Raw genomic sequence first — 20,221 nt, forward strand, 5'->3', positions numbered from 1 at the left:
AACCTTGTTAACAATCTCCTTATTCAACAATAGCATGACTACGTTGAATTATCCCGAATACTTAATATAAAATTTGTCGATAAATTGCACTCAATTGTCAATTTTTGTACACACATATCGTCACCTGAAATGCAAAAAGTCATAACCGGTGAAAAATTCAAAATTCACTTTTTGATTTATATTATGGATTTCATCGAATTGCAACTCTCCACATCATTTTAGGGAAAAAATAAAAATATCAGTCACGACTTTTTCCATTTCAGTTTCAATTTAGTTACGTCTTTTTGCATTTCAGGTGACGATATGTGTGTACAAAAATTGACAATTGAAAAAACTAATTTTGGTGAAAATATTTTTTGTAACATTTCAAATTTTTTTGACATATGAAAACGTTTGTTACAAAAAAAAAAGAATATTAAATAAGTAATATAGAATAATATTTTAATTTGGGGTGCTATTCAACGCATTCCCAAACCAAAAGTTAAAGACCGATACTGCCTACAGCTGCTGGTAGGGCGGCCAGTTTATTGTTGATTGTTAATTGCTACAATTACGCTCATCGTTCGAGTGCGAAATTTGCAGCTTGTAAATATTTCGCTACTGTCTATTCTGCGGCATGCTTATGCTTTTTACCATTGTTGTTGTTGTTGTTGTGTTCTCTTTTGTTTGCCTTCTTGGCCTATGCGTGTCGCCACGGCATCACATTATTTTATAAATGTACAGTCGTCAAAATAGTTATTCGTACAGTGATTTTTTTACAATACATATTCGCAATATTTTCATAATATTTTTTTTTTCGTTAATTTTTCACGAAAATATAGTTCATTTCTAACAAAAATAATATTGATAAAATTTTCAAACTTTTTGCAGAGCTTAAAAAAAATTCATCAAAATTTGCAAATTTTGAATCAGAATATTTAGAACTAAACAATAGAGTTGCAGTTGTGTAGCTCATTCAATTATATTACGATAAAGTGCAAGTTATATATATATATATATATAAATTCTTTACATTCATTTACATTGCTTTTGTGAAATTCGCTGTTATAGAATATGAAATATATTTTCGGGAAAAATTAACAAAAAAATTATTATGAAAAAAACATTGCGAATATTGTAAAACGGCTATGTTTTTATTTTTTCTATGCCATTGGTTTCTAGCAGTGTAATATTTAGATCTATGTACATACATACGTATGTATGTATGTTCGGACGCACCATACACATATAAAATGACCACTGTTTTTCACACTTATTGTTTTTTTGTTTTTTTTTGGTTTTGTCCACTGCGCGGCGGTTCCTTTTACGACCATATGTAGTACTGTTGATGATTGCTGCACCGGCAACATTATCAGTAAAAGTGTTAATAAGAACATGTTTTCTCGAATACCGCTTTACGCTTAGCGAAATTTTTTCACCTAGGCGATACTTGAATGGCAATTACAGGGACCAGACTAGCGTGAAGAAAATATATTTGTGCAGATTTTAATAAGCTTGGACAGCAGCTGCTCATGTTTATGTTGATTTTGATGTTAGTGTTGAATGAAAGGTGTTGATACTTGTTATAAGAAAACAGCAACAACAAAGCGTATCATGTTTTGCAACAATGTAACGATGATCAAAATGTTCCCGTACATTATATTCCACTAAACCTTTTGTATTCAACAAGATATTCAGAAGAACGATTTATGTGCATATGTTTCATATACATGAAGATACATAACTTTGTCATTTATTAATGCTTTCTATTGAAATGAAAGGTCTTGAATTGCACCAAAAAGCACTTGTTATTCGAGGGATATAAAATTTTGTGAAGGATGCACAGCTGCATGCAAATAAGAAAAATGCAATAAATAATACCTTTTTTAAATTGAGGTGTTTAAAATTTTTTTCGAATTTCGAACAGGGACGAGCAACACGTCTCAAAAATCTATAATATTATTTTAATGGAAAATAAAATTTTTTGTTGAATAAATCCAGTGGTTTCGCAGGTTTTTTTTTCGAAGTACAGTACTTTTGACCAATTTTTTTTTATGGTCAAAGAGTAATTGTAGCTCAATGGCAATATTTTTCCGTGAAAGGGAATTTCTCCTATTTCTCCCCATCCATCCATACATCTAGACATTCTTCTAAGAGCCAGAGACAGTGACGAAGACATCAAGAGAAGTGAGAATATACATATGTATTAGTAAAACAAATACTACACTGTAAAAAATTGTAATTGTGTAAATTCCTAGCTAAAAGGTAGGTTACTGGTTTCATACCTTATTATTCGCGAAGAATCTTCGCTCAGATACATGCTCGATTATTCAACAAATAGTCTGTTTAAATTTCCGACTTTTTAGAGTGTAATATAGCTGCTGTGGTGTGCGTAAATTTACTACGAAAGTGCGTACAAGCTACAAAATACACATCTGCTGTTTGATTTCACCCATAGAATTGTGTAAAGCCTGTGTGTAAATAATCAAATTTTGCAATACATTTTTAACCGACTTCCCGATAAGCTAAAACTTTGAAACTTCAGTGCAATACGAAGGAGAAATTAATACGCTAGGTGGCGCAGGTATCAGAATATAGAAAAAATCCATATTTATGGTCCAATTCGGCTTATATTTAAAATGTGTATTACTTGCATAAAAGTTTTAATAACATAAACAAGTTTGTTCAAAAGATGGAGCAGGAGTCGACATTTTTGGATAATCCGTATTTATGATGAAATTTGTTCATATTTTAAAATCAATATTACTTAAATATAAAAAAATGACTGTAAACAATATTTAGCCGTTAAATCGTGCCGGGGCGACTCTTCTTTTTAACCTCTTATAAAAGCTTGTNTTTATGATGAAATTTGTTCATATTTTAAAATCAATATTACTTAAATATAAAAAAAATGACTGTAAACAATATTTAGCCGTTAAATCGTGCCGGGGCGACTCTTCTTTTTAACCTCTTATAAAAGCTTGCCTTTGAACATTTTTGTTTTCAATTACTTATTTCCATACAAAGTATGTTCGAAAATTTTTTTATTGAAGAAATAAAAAATAAATTGCCAGAAATAAACGGCAAGTCCCAATTTCTTTAAAGATTCATTTTATTTACTAAAATTTGATGGGTCTCAAAACTGCACACCAAAATTTTTTCTAAAAATTCAGACTGAAAATGTAAAATTTTGTTGAAAGCTTGCTGAACTTTATAATTTTTGCACATAGTTTGAAAATAGAATGTATATGTTTTTTTTGTTCAATAATGACCTATATAGAAATAATAAACGTTAAACAAGCAAAAGGAAAATAATTTATATTTTAGCCATTGCATATATAATTCAAAACATTCATATGCTTTGTTTGTAGCTGTGCGTATTTAATGATTATATTCTCGTACATTTCACAAAAATTGAGGCCCTATTTGGAGCCACCCTTAGCTTAGAATACTTGAAATATCAGTTTTTTCCTCAGTATTAAGAAATTTTCATTTAAAATCAATACTCACTTATAGCGCCCCGCGGCATCCAAAGTCAATTTCCGCAACACAAGTGTGCCATTGGCAAGTATTAAATACCTGGAAATTTGCGAAAGGAAATGAATTATTTGATTAATTTAACTGCTGAGTGTGAGTATAACAACAAATTTAAGTGCATACAGTGGCCGAAAAAGTTATAGCCGAACCATATTTTGACAAGCCTTAACATATTATATATATTTTTTTTTGTTATTTAATGTAAGCCCGTGAAAATCCAATTTTCAAACTTTGTGCAATATTTAAAAAAAACGACAGACTTTCTAAAACATTTTGAACTTTTTTAATTAGATTTTTTAAAAAGATTCTGAGTATGCAGTTGTGTAGCCTATTGAATTCTGGTAAAATAAAGTACAAGTATCAAATGGCTGAAAATTGCGATTGATTGTTTCGATTTTTTTTGTCCCATTTGCTTCGATATAACGAATACACAAAATTTATTTTTATATGGAAGAAAACCGTAACATCTTTGACAAAGAAAATTTCCATAGCCTACAAAACTGCATACTCAGAATATTTCTAGGAAATTTAGTTTAATAAAGGCTCGAATTATTTTTTTTAATATTGCAGAAAGTTTGAAACTTGGATTAACATGAATTTTGTTAAGAAATGCAAATTTTTATAAAACCATAACCAAAATTAAATAACAAAAAAAAATAAATATATGTTAAAACTTGTCAAAATTTGCCGCGGCTATATTTTTTTCGACCACTGTATGTATGTATGTAGGCACCAGTACATATGAATGTTTGTACGAGTTAGTAAATGAAATCGGAAACATCCACAAATCCGAAGCGGAAGTAACCAAGCCGACGCACAAGCGCAAACACTAACGAAAGCCATCTCATTAAATGCAGAAAGTAGCATTTATACGAGTATACAATAATTTATATTAAATATATATATATATATGTATGTATATATAGACCTATGGATTCATCTGCCTTTGCACAGTTAATTTTTATCACTTATATTACCGACAATCAATGCCACTTTCACTTCGCGTTGCGCTTGGTCGCTTTTAATTTTGGTCTTTTACTCGCCTGTTGTCTTCGAATTGCTTTGATAACGATACATTTCCATAGAACCAGGTAATATTTGCTGGCGGCACACTTATGACCGGACACTCGAGCGTGAGTGGACGACCTGTTGTGGCGGTTATATTGGCGGGAGCTGTTACGCGTTTAAGTACTACAAAAACATACAAAAAAGAAGAAACAAAATTATAATTTATGATGGAAATGTGTCTGCAAAATAAACTGATAATCTACTACTAAGTATACATACATACATATGTATGTAAGTATGTATTTACCAGGATATTCCACCGTGATAAGCTCCGACAACACCGCGGTTGTGTTAGCATTGATTTTACAACGATAAGCGCCAGCCGCCTTCTCCGTTGGTGGCAAGCGTAGTGTACCATTGCGATAGATTTTGAATTCGTTGCGTCGGCTGTGGGTCTCCACCACTTGATCATTGCGATACCAGGTGTAAAAGTAGTGTGTTTCGTCTGCAAAAATTACAAAAAAAAAAAATGCAAAGCAAAAGCAACAAAACAAAACACACATATGTAAATAAGTGTGTCTTCATTGAATGTTGGTTCATTCATTATTTTGCTCACTGCTAATGTCGTAGTAGTTCTCCTCAATGGTGGCAATGCACGGAAGATAATGATACAGATGATGTTTTGTGATTAACAATCTTGTGGTTTCTGGTTTTTCAAGTTGCAGAAATGGTCCAGAGATGATTGTATTACCGTTGGCGCTAACTGCAAAACAAAGAGCAAAAAAAAAAAAAAAAATTAAATTGAATGAAACATTACCTGAGAAAACATGAAATAGGAAATCAGTTGGCGACTTCATGAATACAAAATTAGATAATTAAAATATAAGTGCCATTTACCTCGTAGCTCTACGCCAGAAGGTAATACTTGTTTATTGGATAATAAATACTTAATTGTCAGCATTGCTTTTCAAAGATAAATAGTACTATGCACATACATATACCATATATATGAAGTACTAGCTGACTTTGAACTGAAACTAATAACGATTTTATGCATAAAGTTGTTGAAGTTCATTTCACATAATGATGGATTGCGTATTTGTTGAAAATTTCCGTAAATCAGCTATTGAGGCTGGCCATTTGGCCACATTGTTACGAAACTTTTTGCTTTTGTACTAAATTGTCGATTTCCAAAAAGTAAATATAAAATACAGGCCCTAATGAAACTATTCGGAGGCAAATAGGCTGATATAAAGAAACACATCCTTTTATATTTCGGCATCATCAATGCCGATTTTTTTATTTATTTTCTTTGAATTTCTTTATTTAGTTGTCAGATACCCTTATAGCTCAGTTAGTCTAGACTTAACTTAATTAAACTTACCGCAAGAAATCATCAATGATTACTCAACACGTCAACTTAAGCCAGAAGCGGAAATATTTTGTTTTTGTATTTTCTTTTTTAGGTGTTTAACAGTTAGCCGCCTAAAATGCCACATAAAAAAAATGCATGCAAAAATATGTTTGCGTTCATTTATTTTTAAGAAATACTAAAACGAATATCGGGCAAGCCTGATAAATCTGAAGCTTAGAATCTAAAATGTATAGGTTCTTAAGTTGCTTACGGTAGGTTAAGTTTTAACTAACCGCCAACCCAGTTTCTCATAAGTAAAATTCATACTCAAATCTCAAAAAAATATTAGATTTTCTGATATCTTTAAAACACCCCTAAAGGCATTTCTAACTTTAAATTAATTAAATTTAAACAGTTTTTTGCCTCCGTTGTAAAATATCAGTTTCCCCATTAGGACCTTATTATACTAAAGGAATTAAGATTAAAGGCCGGAGCACACAGATCTTTCGCGTTAGCGTTGGCGTTGATTAACATCTGACTATGCATAGGGATGCAAACTATGCATCAATGTTTTTAAAACGAGTGAGTTTAAGAGTGATGTTGCATCCCTAACTATGCATACAATATCAACGGCAACGCCAACGCAAAAGTTAAGGCACACAAAAAGCTGGGTATCTCTCGTCTTTTTGCGCGCGTTGTCAATCAGTTGTTGGAAATAAATAAAATTATGTGCAATATTTTTTTTTTATTTTTAATCAAATGTGGACAAGATATATCGTTTTTCATACAATTATTGATATGAAATATTAATTTATCTGTTGTTATTATGTCAATTTAGCGGTCAAAGCATTCGTTGTCACGCATTCATTATAGCAACGCCAAAGCCAACGCGAAAATTCTATGTGGACCGGCCTTAAGAGTTGATGCTTCCTCATTCTAATTCAATCTGTTCCTTAATTTTTTTTAGGCACTGATTATAGCTTAAGGAAGAGAAAAATATTTCAGTTCAGAAATATTTATATATATTAAAATATTTTTATATTGTATTATAATTTTCCATGTTATTATTTCAAAATCCTACTCGATGTTAGGTGTTGTGAGATGAAATAGTTCAAACTAAGTTCCATGTAAGTTATGTCGTGGAATTACTATCTTCTATCGATTTTTGGTCCATGAAAGTAAAATCTGACATTACTTCTACAGATCTGATTCATAGAAGTTATGTCACACATAAGCTCCATGATAATTTTGTCTAAAATGAGCCGCTCACTACATGAATTGAACAACTCCACTTTTTAAAGAAATCTTAAATTTTAGTATGAAAGCTGGCGCAAAATTAGACATTTTCACTTAAAACTTTTTGAAAAATTGTCAATGTTCCGAAATCTAGGACGATCTATATGAGATTTTTGTGTTTACCACTTCTTTCGAGCACAAGCGATGAATTTTAATTGCTTTATATTATATTAAATATTATTTATAGACTATTCTAAAGAGAAAAATTATAAGGCATTTGCTCATCAGTTTTGCGCAAGTAAACCATTATAAACTGTTTATGATTCTAACTAAACCAAAATAATTTTCTGGAATTTTCATTACAATTACTATGCTTCACAATGCAGGCAGAGCTGAATTTCTAATTTTATGAATTTTTTAAATTTTCATTTTGATAAATCGCATTTGATGCTATATTTCCTGATTTGAATTACGCATTCATATCATATGATTGCATTAGAAAAAATTATAGATAAATTCAAACCTGCTGCACACATTACTTTGCTTTTTAATTTATTCATACAAATGTACAAGTTTAAGCATTCCAATTGGCAGTACGCAAGTGTGGAGGCTTACAGCAAAGTGCAGTAGCATATCGCTAATCCATGTAAATTTTATTGCTTTTACACATTTATTTATAAGTATATAACTATGCACATAAGTATATTCATATTGACAAACACATTTAGGAACCTACTCACACAAATATTTTCCATATATATGAATGCATGTACGCGAGCTGTAACACCTCTAATACCTTTTTATGCGAAATACCTTTTAGCGAATCAACAACAAACAAATCGGCTCATAAAAATTTATGAATGTAAAAAAGTCGTAAAATGTGATTACTTATTTATTTATTTAATTTGTATTCGAGGTGTGCATAAATTTCAGGTAATTAACTTCTAATAAACAATATATTTTCCTAGGATATACATATGTACTTAGTTATACATATATGTATGTCTGTAACTACATACTCTATGTAAGTATATGCCCACGAAACATTTTCCATTGCGAATTAATATTCCATTACTCCCTTTTATAATAGTGCTATTTCCTTTTTGATAGTAAGCAAAACAATCTAATATTTAAAAGTAACCAGAGCTAAAGGCTCTGGTTAAACCCCAATGCAATACTCTATAAATCATAAAATAATTTTTAAAATCATTTTACAATTTTTTTTAGTAAAGCGGCAATCTATGTAAATATATATATATCAATTGTTATTAATATGTATTACTAATTAGCTCGGACCGAGAACAAAAGGTATGATCGAAACTAAATATCGTTTTCGTAGTTTTGTTTCCAAGAAAGCTTCAAAACCAATACCGAAAGGAGACAAAACGTCGAGAACATTCTCAATAGGAATTATATAAGAACCAAACTCTGTGGAAGGTCCCAAAGAGTACAAAGTGCGAACAATACTTTCGGTGATATTTCTAGGAGAACAAATTGGGAACAAAAGTCTCTGAGACGTTGTGGCGAAGAACAAAACGGGAATAAAAGCCTAAGGACTTTTTTCCTGAAGAACAATTTGAGCAACTTTATGGCAGAGAGCAAAACGGGAACAAACCTTTTTGAACTATTTACGAAGAACGAAAGCGAGAACAAAATTTGTCTCATAGCGTTCCATTAGTTTGAAATGCTTGAATGTTAAAATTAATAAAAAAAAACTGAAACATAACTAAGCAAATAGTGTCGACGAAAGACTTACGACAGGACTTTTCTTGCACAGAAAATTGAAAAATTGTTCTATAAATGCACAGTTTACCTAATGTTAAACGACCTGGAACGTGAAATGATCCAGCTTTGGTTTGGCTTAGAATTAACAATCGAGGTTCTCACCGAAACGATTTTTCATCCCAACTCGCTGGTGCCCTCTGAGGCTTAAAATAAAGGTCTCAAAACTTTTTTCTCTAGCAAAACGTTCCCCTTACTTTTGTTCTTATTTGGTCCCGCTGGAAAACGTTCTAGATACTTTCGTTCTTATTTTGTTCTCATTGGAAACGTTCCCGAAAATTTCGTTCTCATTCTGTTCTTCTTGAGAATGTTCCCGAGAGTTTTTTTTTCAAATTTTGTTCTTTACGGACACGTTGCCGTACCTTTTATTCTCATTTTGTTCCTGTTCAAACTGCTCTCAATACTTTTGTTCCTGTTTGGTTCTTTTGCGGTAGATTTAAAGACTAAGCAGATTTTCAGCTACAAACTGGTTACTCTTCCCACCGTGCGCCTTATATGCACTCATCCATGAGGTGCCTTTGCACTAGTTACGAAAAGTTAAATCTGAAGCACAACACCGGCGAACGACAAATATCGCCCAGCAGAGTGATGCCGACGTCCAACTTTCGTTCATCTAATTGTTTACTGAAACACTTATAGAGCGTTATTTAATTCAGAAAACTGTCACCTGATAAGGTTACTACGTTTCAAGAAGGAAGCTATTATAACGAAGAGAAAAAATACCAGCGAGAATAACTTTAATAGAGAAAATCGACTGCTGAGTGGAAGATCTACCTATTTCGGCAGCCAGTTCCAAAAACATCCTATCTCAAAAAACTTTTCAAGAACGCCCTATTTAAAAACTCAGTTCAAACACGCCCTATCTCAACACATTTTGAAGTGAGATAGGGCGTTTTTGAACCGAATTTTGAGATAAGGTGTTTTCAATAAATTTTTTAAATAGGGCTTCTTAAAAAGATTTTTGAGATAGGCTATCGAGATAGATCGATCTTCCACTCAGCAGGCGAAATTGTCTTTAGAAATAAATCTATCGTCGCGAACAGACGTTGAGCGAACTTCGTCGTTTGCTGTAGTTACGCATTATAATCTCTCTGACGCCGATATCTTAAATATAGGAGCTTTATTCCATCCCTAGGCTGCTGCAAAAGTGGTTGATTCACTTTGGAAGTACTCTGTTCGTCCACGAATTTACAGACTCCTGCCTAAACATTTTCAGCTTCTGCTGCCATTGCGGTATTCGGACTACCCAGAAAAAGCCTATAGGTCTGTGTTTTATGTTTTGTCAGTCATGGTCCTGGTTTTTACTTTCGTGATTTTAACAACAACAATTGTCAAGAGCTACTCTAAAATAGTAGTGAATTTATCGCTATTATGAGGGTTCTTTCTATTATCTTTTGAATGTTGTCTGGGTATTCAAGCAAATTGTGCTTACGAATCTGTGCAATCAAATTTTCAATCTAGCAATAATAGTTTCGCTTGAATTATGCAGATGACAGTGGTGAGATAAGATGTTGTAAATAGCAAGTTTTTTTTTATAAAAAATGTAATAAATATGAGTTTAAGCAACAATAACAACAACATGATCTATAAACAAACACCCGCGTACCTATCAGAAACGAGCCGCATAAGCGTTTACCAAAGTACGCATTGAAGTAAATATATGGATCAATATGAACCAAAACAAGTTTTCGCATATTTACATATACATAGGTATAAACGCAAGTCAGTATAAATGTATGTATCTAAATGACATCAGGAGTAGGAAATATACGTACAAACATATTTACGTACACAGCCTTTAAACCAGCAGCCGCTTTGGCAGCGTCTGACGCATGTGTACTTTTTCGTTTTTAACCAATTAAAAATGATTTTCGCGATTTCTGCGATTGGCAAGTATGAACTATAAAAACTTATGCGTACACTCATATGCAGGCATGCACATTAGACCGTATCACGTTGCATATTGTCACCGTCAATGCAAGAACACCATTTGGCAAATTTGAAATTTTAAAGAAGAAGCAAAAACTGTTTTAAAATCATATATGTATGAAACTAGCAAATACCCGGCGTGCCTTATTGCGCCTTAAAAGTATTTTTGTATTGTTTGATACCCGTATTGTAATACATATTTTATCAATTTAATTGAATGAAAATTTTCAAACTGATGGCAACCCTCATCAAAAAAACGCTTGTCAGTAAAATTTCTTAAACCTCTTCAGTTTGATACCCATATTGCAATATTCAATTTATCTTATCAATTAAATTAAAGTTATCAAACAGGTGGCAACTTTTCACAAAAGTATTTTCAGCGTAAGCCCTCTTAAAGCTATTTTATTTGACAGCCGTATTGCAATATTTACTTTATCTCATCAATTTACTTAAACTGAAAAGTTCAAACAGGTGGCAACTTTCTAATTTTTTTCTTTCTATATTTTAAGTTAGACCTCTACATACATCGGTGAAACCTCTATTCAGTTCATGCATTCATTTTCGAGTGATGCGCGTACAAAACATACCTACAAACAGACAAAAATTCTAAAAACTATTGATTTGGCTTCTATTGGTTTAATAAAGAATCGCCCATATTAAAAATTCTTAATTTTAACACTTACTATGCGAGGTTTTGAGGAATGTAAAAAATTTTGTTTTCAGCACCCTAAAATCAGCTAAATCGGGGTTTTATTAAAACGCTTCTATACTGACTCAAAACAAGTGACCCAGTGTTGATTTCTTTGAAATATTCGTAATGTTGTTCGGGATAAATTTTATTTATTTATTTTATTCATCTATAAAAATGTCGTTCAAGCTTTAACCAAAACTACACATAAATCACAGTTTCAAAATTTATACAAAATTCAAAAAATTTTAATCAGTATTTCAACTTTTTAAACTGAATCTTTTAACAATTTATGTGTATGCAATTTCATAGCGCACACAATTTTTATCAGAATCTCATTTTTGTTAAAAATGCAGATATAGGGCATTGAATAAAAGCCCTCGATATACCCTGCAGGGTTACATATAAAAAAAATCATTCAATTAGCACTTATCGAGCAATTGACAATTCAAATTTTGTATGCTAAATCGAGCTCAATTAGCGGCTTAATCGAGAAAGCATTCACTGCCGTTCAGCAACTGTTGATTAAGTCCATGGGATGATTACGGTCGGAGAACGAAAGTGCTGGCGCTGTAGTAGGCATCTCAACTGATCGGGAACATCATATTTTACATGATTGTTTGGACATTCAAAAGACATTCGATTACTCACACTCGACCATAAGTGTGACTACGGAGCTGCGTTCGGCGATGCTCAATCGGAACCAGTTTTTGGACCATTTACAAAGCTCGGATTCATCACAATACACCAGAGACCAAAAAAACAGGACAGACCAAGAATAAGTGAACTCTCGGTGAACATGCACTAAAGTAGGTAAAGTGGTCAATGAAGTCATAACCACAGTTTTTGGTATGCACGAGTCGTTATTCACATCTTTTACACTGTAGGGACGCTAAAATAACCAAACGACGTGACAAGTAAACTTAATTTTGGTTCGTTGATCACGGGCCTAAGTATATACCGTTTTTCTAGTGCAGGTAATTTTTCCAAGATATTTTCATTTTAAGTTAGCATTGCGGATGAAGAAAAATGCAAACTTCAACATGGAAAATGTTACTCAATGTACGAGTACTGTCATGTACGATGTGGCGTAAGAGTAACATTATTTCCTGGCTCTACTTCATAAAAAAAGTTGTTGCATATTTTTGTTTATCATTCAAAACTTGTTTCTTTGTCCATTGATTTTTTGCATACCGACTTCACAAAAAGGAGAAGTTTATCAATTCGTCGGAATATTTCTTTTTTATGTATGTTACCGCATAACTTTGGACCACGTGAAGAAATTAACGATAATCTTAAATTTGTATATCAGAATTGAAGTCGAATTTGTTTCTTGCTTAAAAATTATTTGTTTTAATTTTTTCTCTGCAAAAGTTTCACTATTCTTTTTTCACAAAGATGAAAAGAATTTGGGAAAATTACTTAATATGGGAAAACGGTATACTGATCCGCGATCTACGACCTAATCTTAAGGACACGTGTTTCGGCGTTTGTGTTACCTCATTTCAAAACTTGAGATTTTCCTTAAAGTTTTATCTTAGTACCCGAGCGCACTTGTGCACAAGGGTATTATAACTTTGTTTACATAACGGTTGTTTGTAACAGGCAAAACGAATCGAGATAGATATAAACAAACGTATACATAAATGATCAGAATGAAACCAGAAATCGATTAAGCGGTATCTGTCTGTCCGTCCGTCCGTCCGTCTGTGCACACGATAACTCGAGTAAAAATTGAGATATCATAACCAAACTTGGTATGTGTACTTCTTTTCAGAGTAGGACGGACGGTGTTGAAAACGGACAAAATCGGACAATAACCACGCCTAACTTCCATATAACGGAAATTTTCAGAAATACGAAAATGAGATATTTTAGTAACTACTAAAGCCCATTCCCTCAAAATTGATACTTACAATCATTTTATAGGCGAAAAATAAGAATATTATAAATTTTTGAAAAATGGGAGTAGCCAAGCCCACTTATGATTACATGTCTATATCTTCGGAGCCGATAGACCGATTTCTCTTAAACTTGGCACTTGGCGTGGACAATAACCACACCCACGCCCGTATAACGACAATTTATAAAAATACGAAAGCCTCGATAAATCAGTAAATACTCAAGCTAATTTATTTAAAAATTACGTTTGCAATAATTTTTTAGCAAAAAAATACATTTACATACAATACAATTTTGGAAAATGGGCGGGACCCCGCCCACTTATGACCTCATATGTGTATCTCTGTAACCGTTCGATCAATTTGTAACAAATTCCAAATTTTTTCGAGTATTTGGACGCACTGTGGTTCAAAATTGGCATTTTGTGTTCACAATTCACTGGAGTCTTCATTTTTCACTCGATTTGATTATTATTTTTTTTATGAAAGATAATAAAATTTGCAAAAGGCCAGCTGAGCCCGATTTTCGAATTTAAGTTTGTTTATACTAATTTCTTTAGTGCAAAGTGCAGAAAAAGTAGCACGTTCGAAGAAACTCTATTCTCCTGTTCCAATTAATAAATGCTACACAATAAAACTAGTTGAAAACAATTTTAGGGTACTCCCAAAACGAAAAAAAATCTGAAGTGTTATAAAAAAATCACCAAAGCTATATTCAAGTTTTGAACCACTGTGCGACGTACCGACGAGGGATGAATGGTATTCATATGGGGCAGGTCAGCATCTACCACAACTCCCTACCTGTAATGCCCTGATCGGAGCTCCAACTGCCACAAGAGAACCAAGCCACTCTGGCCCAGTTACGGTCAGGATATTGTAGCCGTTTTAACATATACTCGTCTAACTCGCCCCCTATAACCCGAATGAGGGGCACCCATGCCACCAACAACCTCTTTACATGTCCGCTCAACCACAGACAGCTAACACCCCTCTCATTTTTGTCTGACCCGTCGAAACAGCTCGTTTCCTGGGCCTAACGTTAGTTGAGCTTAAAGGCAACGATTGATGGCCAAACCAACGTAGGCGGGACTTAGTAGTGCCGCTACAACAACAACAACAATCACTGGAGAATATTGTGTGGCTCTCTCATGCTTCAAAGATTCCAGGTTTAGCCCCTGTTTCTAAACCTGACGAAGTATCTTTGTGGTAAGATATTTTGTTAGAATTACTAGGTCTTTCTCTAAAACAAGCGCCTATTTTGAAGACCTTGAGGAAACCAATTATTTGAGAAATAAAATGTCACTGACTTATCAAACTACTGTCGTATCATATAGCAAAGCTTTTTAATGTTAGTAGCTTTTGAGCACGAGTGCTGCTTTCAGAAAAAACATTCATAACATTTGAATTTTTCATAAAAGAAATATTACGTTTAAGGATGACTCGATGATTCGGAAAAATGCATAATTAAATATAAAAAGTCTAAGAAATATTTCTATTTAGCTGTTGCGACGGGACAAATGACTCCCATTTCCGCTTATGCTGAATTTCCACTAGGCATTAAATGACAACATTTTTAATGAAAATATTGGGCATTAAGAAATACTCGTGAAATTGATTGCGATTCTAAAAATGCGATTATTTATGTACGAAAGTAAAGTGTTTAAAATCGATTGAATCCATTTCATCTAAGCTTTGTGACACGATCTAATATCTATACCCACATATATATATATACACATAATGCGTGCTCACTTGCATGCTGCACATTTTAAAATATATTGTGGGCGATAGAAAACGTTTAATTTGAAATTTAGTTTTACGACTACAATTTATTTATTTGATTTTTATTTTAGAGTTTTGTTTCCTTGAAATGTTATCCTCATTTAGAGCAAAGTTTGGTGGTAAATGTCTTGGGTTTATGCAATTTTCAGTACGTTGATTTCAGTAAACGACAATTTTTCAACTTTTCATTTTCATTTTTATCAAATACGCCATAAATCTGCCAAATATTGAATTTATGGTTGGCGAAAATGGGAAAATAAGCGAGATCGTTGATATTACGCCAAAATACATATATGTATGTTTGAATGAAGGCTAGTATTATGCATATCTACTATGTAACGCAAACGATTTTTGGCATTCACACAGGCTCATAAATGCATAAATTGCTAACGGGTTGCGCACTTTAATTTATGCACGTATGTACATACATACATACACAGATATTAGGGATGTTGTGAATGTGTAATTTAAGACATCCGCGAATATAGCATAATGGCGAGATCGTTGTTTAAACAGCGCTTACAAGCCAAACCAGAGCTGTCAGGTTTTTCTAAAGTTGTTTAAAAAAAATTCTTCATGGCTGTTTCAGGATTTGGGGAATCTGTAGCGTCATCAGCGTTTTTCGGCTTTAGTTTTTGCAGTTCATTTTTAATACTTTCTCCTGCGACTGGTTTGAAAAATGTATGCTTACAACGAGCTAACTAGATGGATATGGGCAATTCTCAATTAGTTCGAACTTTCGCATGATTCGCCAGTTTTTCTTCGGACACATAATTTTCGCTGGTTTATTAACACAAATCCGGGGGCTACTCTATAATGAGATACCAAAGAGCATTGCAATGCGATAGGCAAATACACCTATCGCATCGCATTTCTCTTTCGTATCGCATTACAGAGTAGCCTCCCAGGTTACATATATTGTGTAGATTATGTAAATGCAAAAAAAGGACCACCATACATATTTTCTAGCCAGATATGCATATACATACGTAATTCAAAAATAAAATTCGGAAATTTTCATAAATAAATGTGTGACTCTCCTATTTTTTGTATTTTTACGTTGTAAAAATTGGTGCGTTGATTGCTTGATTTGGAGAGGAGAATCGAATGCACCCCGTTAGAAGTATGAGCTTGCAAAAGAAAAGAAAATATGAAGAGTCAAAGTGGCGTGACTCCTTTTCGTTAAATATCTTCAGAAAGGCGTGAGAAGCTGGCAGTCAGGAACGCGACGCTAAAATTCTATCACAAAATAAGCCAGCAGTCAAATTGTTTGGAAGCCGGAGCTAGTGCTTCCAGAGGCATCTGGTAACAGAAGTCGAGATTACACTTGAGATAAAGAGGGCACACTTCTTAACAGGGACCGAACATAACAGTTATTGATGAAAACTGACATTGGAAAATTCACTATGAAGGAAATGTTCTACAACTAAGTGATACATACTAATCGATTTATTTATTCACCGAGAATCAAATTTGAAAATAAATTTTTGTTTATAATTTTTATGTGAAATTAAAATAAATAACAATTATTTTTGATTTTTATTTTATAAATTCAAAATGACAATTATTTTTGATCTTTATATTAATAATCTACCAGTTAACAATTATTGAAGACTTTTATTTATAAAAAGCATCAATAAAAATCAGTCAGTGACTCTTACTTTTAAATGTCATCAATATAAGTCAGTCACCGACTTTTATTTTTTAAGTCATACGTATAAAAGTCATTATAATTTTTCGCAGTTAAGAAAGTGTTGGAGAACAAAAGATTACTACGACTCATACAAATGACTTAAAAAATAAAAGTCAGTGACTGATTTATATTGGTGTCTTACACTAGTAAAAGTTAGTGACTGATTTTAATTTATTAATTTTATAAATTAAATATTTAAATAAGTAACTGTTATCTAAGACATATAATTTAAAAATAAAAAATAACTGTTATTTGTAGATTGTTTAGACGAAAATCAAAAATTATTGTTATTTCGGATATATAAAATAAAAGACAGAAATAACTGTGGTTTAAGGAGTAATTCAATAAAAGTCAAAAAATAATTGTTAAAGAGCGATTTTTTTTTAATAAAAGTTGTAAATGTTACTGTCGCTGCTTCTCAGTGCTCTCAACTAGTGACATATTTAGCGCGCTTGACGACGATGTTGCTTGCTCAATAAGGTTGTTGGACAAGGTTTAATCCAAAAGTATTCTCCCATCCAATTGTTCTTCAAATTTGTATCTGTCTTCATAACCAAGTGAAATCTTTAAAAATCTTTTTAGGAAGGATAAGGTTTACTAGTGGCACGTATATCTTTGAAGCATTCAAAGACTTTATCTACCTAAGATCCAGCTTTATCACCTCGAAGAATTCTTTTTGTCAACAGATCCTACTAGGGCTTAGTAGGCAATTCAAAAGAGGAGCTCTGCCTCTCTCGGCATCACATAGTTCCCGTTCTCTTCTATCGCGCAGAAATATGGACGATTACGAACAAAGACGAGGAGGATTCGGTCGCTATCAGGAGAACTATGGCTATGTTCGATTGAATGAGATTTGAATGAGTTTATTATAGCAAGATTTCGCTGGCCTGGGCATATCCCTCGACTAGCACGCGTGGGTGGATAACGAAAGTAGAGGAACCCAGAATAAAACACACATAAAACAGATAACTTAATTATGGTTCGCGAAATTTGTCATGAAATACCATAATTTATTAGGCAAATTTTAATGTATTTAAACATTGCGGACGTTATTAGAGTTGGACACGCAAACATTTTATTATAGAAAATTTCACAGTATAAAAAAATTAGAAGTAAGGTAGCACAATAATTATGTACATATACTTAGATACACATAAAAACATTCACAACAATTTAAACCGAAAAGAATAAATAAACCCATGCAAATATGCATAATTAAATATAAGGCATTAATGTATATACATAAGTATGTACATATGTATAAAAATATGTGCCTAAGTAGTGTTGCCTGCATATGCGTAGATAAGCATAAAAGTGGAGCGTTGTAGCGCCAACATTGCCCAGCACAGCACAGCTGGTGAAGAAGACAAGAAATATGATATTTTACCATTAATAATTATAAATAATTAGTTTTATAATCAACGCTAATTAGCCTTTGGCATTATGTGGGCAAAATAAAGCATCTATTTTGTATGAATCTACACAGTGGATAACTAAATAAGTAATTGGCTTAGGTTCTATGCCAACATTCATTTAAATGTTGGCACTATATGTATATATATGCATGTACATACTAGGGATGTAAGTTTTTTCGATTTAGACGACCTCGGGACTTTCAAAACATCGTTCATACAATCCGGAATCCCGAGATTAGTCCCGGGATTTATACATATATTCATTACTTTCCAACAACTTTACATGAAAACATTACTTAAATATAGTTTGAGAAGCTGTTCTACCATATAATAAATAATAAATAAATAGGGTTGAAACCTACTTGACTATTTAAGTTCAAAAATATCGCATTAGTAACAAAACAAAAGACAGTAGTTAAATTTATATGCATTTAACAATACTTTAGCCTGTACATATCTGATGAAGTAACTTAAGGCATGTCGAAAAAAGCTCGATGCAAAAAAGCTTCCGTCAACATATGTATAGTATGTATGTATTGGCTGAAAGAAGTTCATAATACTAGTGGCAGAAATAAAATAAACGCCTTATTTTTTATTCATTTTCTTTATTTAATATTTAAATTTTTTATAAAAGTCTACTTCAATTTACATATAAATAATTGCATTTAAATGCGCATTTCAAAGTTTGTACAAAAATTATAAAAATGCAAAAAAATTTGCCAAAAATTTCAAACTTTTTACTCAGCATTTTTAGAAAAATTTGCGGTACGCAGCTTTATAGCTTTATAGCCCATTAAATTAAAATAGGATAAAATGCAAGTTCCATACAGTTATAAAATAACGTTGATTTTTCGGAATTTTTAAACGATGCTGGGCATTTTCTTCCAAACACAACAAATTGTCGAACATACTTTGTATGGAAAAAAATGCGTGACACCGCCAGCAAAAAAAAAATTATAAAAAATCAACATTACTTTTAGTCACTTGAAACTTGCACTTTATACTCCTGTAATTTAATAGGCTATACCTATAAAATCACGTACCTTGATTTTTTCTAAAAATTTTGAGTAAAAAGATTGAAACAGGTTGAAACCAAAAAACTTTCAAAACATACCAAGCAATCAATATACTCACGACACTATGGGCCAAATTAGAGCTGTCAAACTATCAACGATACTATCGATAGTATCGATAGTCTGGTCACCACTATCGTTTCATTGATAGCGTATTCTCTTTTTTCGCCGCCATGTGAATTAAACAGAATGAAACCATGTGTGTGAATGAAACAACCGATTGAAAAATGACGTTATCAACTATTATTATTTTTTTCTCAAATGCAATTACAAATAGACGGGTAATCTGTTTAGTTGGATCGTGGCATTATTTCTAAAAGCGCCATTTTTTATTTTAAGCGTGGAAATAGCAGATGTTACATTACCGCCTTAAGAGCGTGTTAGACGTAGCAATGCAGATATTTCAAAAGACAGTTAAATTGAGAAATTTCAGAAAGCAGAAAGTTGCATGAGCAGTACCATCTTGCATGTAAAGTATCTTCCGAAAGAAATGTTTTTATTTCCGAAAAGCGAATTGCAGGAAATATTTCTGAAATCGCTTTTTGACTGTTTACATGGCGAAGGAATTTCTAGCAATGTTTCTCGATACTAAAATGCAACCGCGAGCCGCTAAACTAAACAAATTTATAAAAGCAACATAACAAAAAATAAATGGATTTGGGAAAACATATGAAATGGATCGATACTATCGATAGTCACCCTTAAGACTATAGTAAATTATCGATGGACTTGACTATCGATAGTTTAACAGCTCTAGGCCAAATATAGTAAACCTGCGTTTTTAGTTTTCGAATGTTTTAGTAAGAACTTTTTAATGTCAAAGATATGATAAATTCTAAAAATT

The 20,221-nt window shown here is 32.6% G+C and overlaps 1 protein-coding gene across 17 annotated transcripts in view; it reads right to left on the reverse strand.

The window, feature by feature from the left end:
• Window positions 1-20,221, reverse strand: part of plum (IgSF transmembrane protein plum) — a 135,014-nt gene that overhangs the window by 12,038 nt on the left and 102,755 nt on the right. For all 17 annotated transcript variants that reach the window (XM_017614033.1, XM_017614031.1, XM_017614025.1 and 14 more), the window contains 4 exons: window positions 5,141-5,287; window positions 4,832-5,029; window positions 4,560-4,707; window positions 3,490-3,558 (listed from right to left, as the gene is read on the reverse strand). In XM_017614033.1, coding sequence (XP_017469522.1) covers window positions 3,490-3,558; window positions 4,560-4,707; window positions 4,832-5,029; window positions 5,141-5,287 — 562 coding nt within the window. The remainder of the gene's footprint in view (window positions 1-3,489; window positions 3,559-4,559; window positions 4,708-4,831; window positions 5,030-5,140; window positions 5,288-20,221) is intronic.

Source organism: Rhagoletis zephyria, unplaced genomic scaffold (assembly GCF_001687245.7).
Source record: "Rhagoletis zephyria isolate East Lansing unplaced genomic scaffold, Rhagoletis_zephyria_1.1 Rzeph_scaffold_00760, whole genome shotgun sequence".
In the NCBI taxonomy this organism is placed as follows: domain Eukaryota; kingdom Metazoa; phylum Arthropoda; class Insecta; order Diptera; family Tephritidae; genus Rhagoletis; species Rhagoletis zephyria.